The sequence below is a fragment of the Lolium rigidum genome, chromosome 4 (genome assembly GCF_022539505.1).
Source record: "Lolium rigidum isolate FL_2022 chromosome 4, APGP_CSIRO_Lrig_0.1, whole genome shotgun sequence".
NCBI lineage: Eukaryota > Viridiplantae > Streptophyta > Magnoliopsida > Poales > Poaceae > Lolium > Lolium rigidum.
The window spans coordinates 263,539,730-263,543,722 of NC_061511.1; the positions used below are offsets into that span (position 1 = coordinate 263,539,730).

The following is a 3,993-nucleotide window of genomic DNA, read 5'->3' on the forward strand; positions in this document are numbered from 1 at the left end:
ATGTAATCCGTTTGAGGTAGAATCAGAGGAACATGGGAAGCCAGTTGAGGACCTGGGTGATTTCAGTCGAAGGATATTTTAATTTCAGTCCACTCTAATATCTCTTGCTAACATGAATGTACAAAAGGTAACGGTTGAAAGTGTAGTTTCAATTTCCAAACCATAGGTAAGAAACAGAGATAGCATACACTTTTGTAAGATTCAGAATATGTAAAGAAAATAACCCAGTACAACATCTCTGCAGCCTTTTCAGCCTCCTCAAGAGTACTCGTGATGCCAAACCCAGATTCACGTCTCTGACCTGTTTTGTTGTAAACGATTTGTACATCCATAAAACTGAAACTATGTATAGAACAAAGAGACAAATCATACAAAATGCAAGCATCCATTGTCTGACTGCCCTCCAACAATACTGATGAGGCAGATAGTGTGTTACATGTTTAATAAACCATACAAAGGTCAATAAACAATCAACATCCTTCCAGATGCTTTCGTAATGACATACTTGGATAACATTTCAGTTTTGGTGGGAACTAAATTTATAGCATGGTCACTTGGTAAGAAAGAGCATGCAACATACTCCTACTTCAGTTCAGTCTTGATATGGGATAATAATTTCAGGATATTAACTAGTGGAAGACAAGGAACATATCATGGTGAAAAGGCAGGCCTATAGCCTTTTGTCCATATTTTAATTCACACAAGGTAAACGGTGCAAAGTAGTTAAGCACCAGAGGTAACGTGTAAGGAAAATATTAAAGCAGCATCCTGTGTTCCCTTAAAAATACACATGTTTGAAGAAAAGGAACCATTCTCTGATGTAATGTGCTGCAAACCCCCAATTAATTTGAGTATACATTTGAGAACCTAAAACACCATCCTATTGTCATAGCCATATGAAACTAACCATGATTCTACCAAACGAGTTGGAATAAAGGATAACAATACTACAGTAGTATATCAACCAGTTCAACATAGTGACCTGGAAATATGGCCAAATTATTTGTTTCTGCAAGTAGACATTGCGCGGGCAGTCTAGGAGAAATGCAGAATCCACGGCATGTCCTTTTCAAGCGGTTCACGTTTGTTGGGCATGAATAGTTTAACTTTTGTCCGACGCGTAGGTTTCCGAGCGAAAACGAGCTGATCATGAACGGCTCCTTTTCAGTGGAGACCTCAACATAGTGCAGCTTGCCCTCGCTGACACCCATGAGCCAGCGGTTCCCCAGCATCAAGTTTTGGTGGAGCATGGGCAAGAGGTGGTGCAGCTAGCACGGATGGATAACCTCCTCCGCGGTCCGATCTGCAAACACATTCAGTCCCACCTGGTAGCCACAACGAGAATTGTTCGTTTTGTGCACAAACCTTGCCCTCCTCTTGAATATCTCGAACCGACGGTCCAGCTCAGCACCCTCGCGGGATATGCCATAATACTTGCGCCAGAAGTCATACATGGCCCGTAGTGTTTTATCTGAGTTGAGTTTTTCCTCGGTAACAGTGAGAATATCATCAGCTTCTTCTGTCGTGGGACCACCAGGCACTGGCTGGACAACCTCGAACCTGAACTTATGACCTACAGTAGGCGGCAAATGTCACTTTTTCAGTAAGCATAGATAGTTACAGTTTGATTTGTTATGTGCACATAAAAATCATGAGCGAAATACACCACTTGTCGATAAACTCCGAGCAAAGAAACGCTTAAGTTCACAAACTAAAGAACCGCACGAATAGCCTAGAAAATCAGTTAACTGACAGTTTGGTCCAAAAAAAACTTTGACTAGGAACATAATAGTAACACAAGGGAAAGGACTACGTATACGTCTCCTGAGTGGTGCAGAAAGGACTGCTCCTCTAGCTCCAAGTGCAGCTGCTAGATACTATCTTACCTTACATAAATGAGATGTAAGGAGATCTAATTATTGATTCACCAACTGTTTCTTCAATGTGAAGGTCGGTTTGCCCTCTTTTTATTTAGTTTGATGTTTCTGATTGTATGGAATTTGAAGCAATCTGAACTAGTAGCTACATAACATATTTCAAGCTAAATCTGGAACTGGGTTTCTATAGTCCATGGACTTTTGACCTAAAATTCGTTGGACTCTACTGGACTGGATTTTATTGGACATGGACATCAATTGAACATAAGATCCAACGATGCAGACAGACATCAGACCCCCTCATTGGATAGCCCAATATCTAGGATTATCCAGTATTTAGGCAACCTGGATTGTAAGGATTTGGGTACTATGAAGGTAAACGTAGACAAGAGATGGATCAGGCGCTGCAAAGTGGACATCGGTTGGTCATCTGCCATTTGGATTTTGACCTCAAACCAGTCCCAAGCTTATGTCGAGCCATATCTCTATGTTATTTAGCAAACTGAAGGTACATCGTGCAATGCCACTCTACGTTTTGGAGTGCTTCCATATAAATAATAAGTAACTATTTTGTGTCAATTGTGTTACTTTTTGGTACCTTATTCTGTTATTATCTGCAATACATTTCAAATTCACTTTCCACTTTCCTGGCGTGCAAATTTACCTATCTCTGTCAAACTAAAGTATGAGTTGTTTGACTTTCTAACATTAAAAAGAGTTGCCTTGTTTACAAATCCTTCGTTGTGTAGTATTTCCTAGCATAAGCACATGGCAGGTAAGATGTCGAAGTCAGAGAAAGAAGATGGCCGTAAGACTTGCAGGTTAAAACGCAAGGGCTCCGTTGTTAAACATTGATAGGGTTGTTAGATAGTGGTGATTAGAGCAAACCGGAATGAGTTGGGCACAATCCCAGCATGCTTATTCAAGTAGATCTGTCGAATATGAGAAATCATTTTCGTTTCTAAAATTCGGTAGCATCCAGATCCAACGAGAGGCACTTAATAAAATCCAAAATCCTCAAAAGGCTCATCGATAGCTATGAGAATGGGAGTTACCTTTGGGGGCGAGGCCGCTGAACATGCGCCGGCCAGTCCGAGGGAGACAAGGGGAGACGAGGCGACTGCAACCTCCAACGGCTGCCGGAGAGGCGCGACATGCGACGGCTGCCCGCGCGAGCTTTGACGCGATGGAAGCCATGACCTAGGTCGGAGGGGATTTAGATCTGGATATCTGGTTTGCTTCACTGTTGGCCTTGACACCTAAGAACATGTCTAACAGAACCCTTAAAAGGGCCACATCCGTATAATAACCGTCGAAATACGGGTTTGTTCTCTATCCGGCCGTTTAGCAGGTCCCGTAAAAATGGCCCGTGCGTTGATTTTCCCGGTTTCGATTATGGGGCGGGTCTTCGCCCCCTACTTGTGCGGGGTGGGAGCAGAAATAGATGGCCAAACCAATATCCTCCCCTCCACTGCGCGCGAAGGGTTTCAGCGAAACCCAACCGCCGCCGCCGCCGCCCGATCTCCTCCGCCCCGCCCTTCCCGGCAACGGCGCGCCCGGATCCCGCTGCCATGGACCGTCCGCAAGGGTCGCCGACCGCCGGCGGTGCACCTGCTTCGGCCGCGGTGGTTGATGTCCTCGTCGGAGATCCGCCAAACGCCGGCGACGTGTCGGCCATGATCTCCGCCACCATCCCGTCGAAGAGGAAGAGGTTTCCGAAGAAATTCTTCGAAGCCCGTGCGGCGGCTGCAGCTCCTCCGGCCGCAGCCCCGCCGGCTGCCAAGAAGGGGGGCAGGATGAAGACGAAGGCGGCCAGGCCGAGGGGTGCCCCGCAGTCCAAGGTGAAGACAAAGGCAGTCAGCTGCATCGGCCTCGCGCCTCCACCGTCTTCCAAGGCCACGGCCCCTCCTCCCTCCGTTCCGTCCGATCGACGCCCGCGCCGCCACCACCCACCATGGACATAGACAAGGTGTTCGATGTTGAGTCCACAACATCGCACATGGACATGCTCAATGAATGCGCGGTGGATTTGGACGCCGGCATCAATGCGTTCGATGGGGAGGGCAACGTCGAAGAGATTGATGACGAGGAGGAGGATGAGGGTGACAAGGAGGTA

General features: G+C 46.3%; 1 protein-coding gene across 1 annotated transcript; it reads right to left on the reverse strand.

Annotated features, from left to right (window-relative positions):
- Nucleotides 1-706: 706 nt before the first annotated feature.
- LOC124650444 lies at nt 707-3,112 on the reverse strand. Its single transcript, XM_047189965.1, has 2 exons — nt 2,933-3,112; nt 707-1,573 (listed from the first exon to the last, which is right to left on the reverse strand). Exons 1-2 carry the CDS (start codon nt 3,072-3,074, stop codon nt 1,269-1,271), a joined length of 447 nt encoding a protein of 148 aa, XP_047045921.1. The 5' UTR covers nt 3,075-3,112; the 3' UTR covers nt 707-1,268.
- Nucleotides 3,113-3,993: the final 881 nt, after the last annotated feature.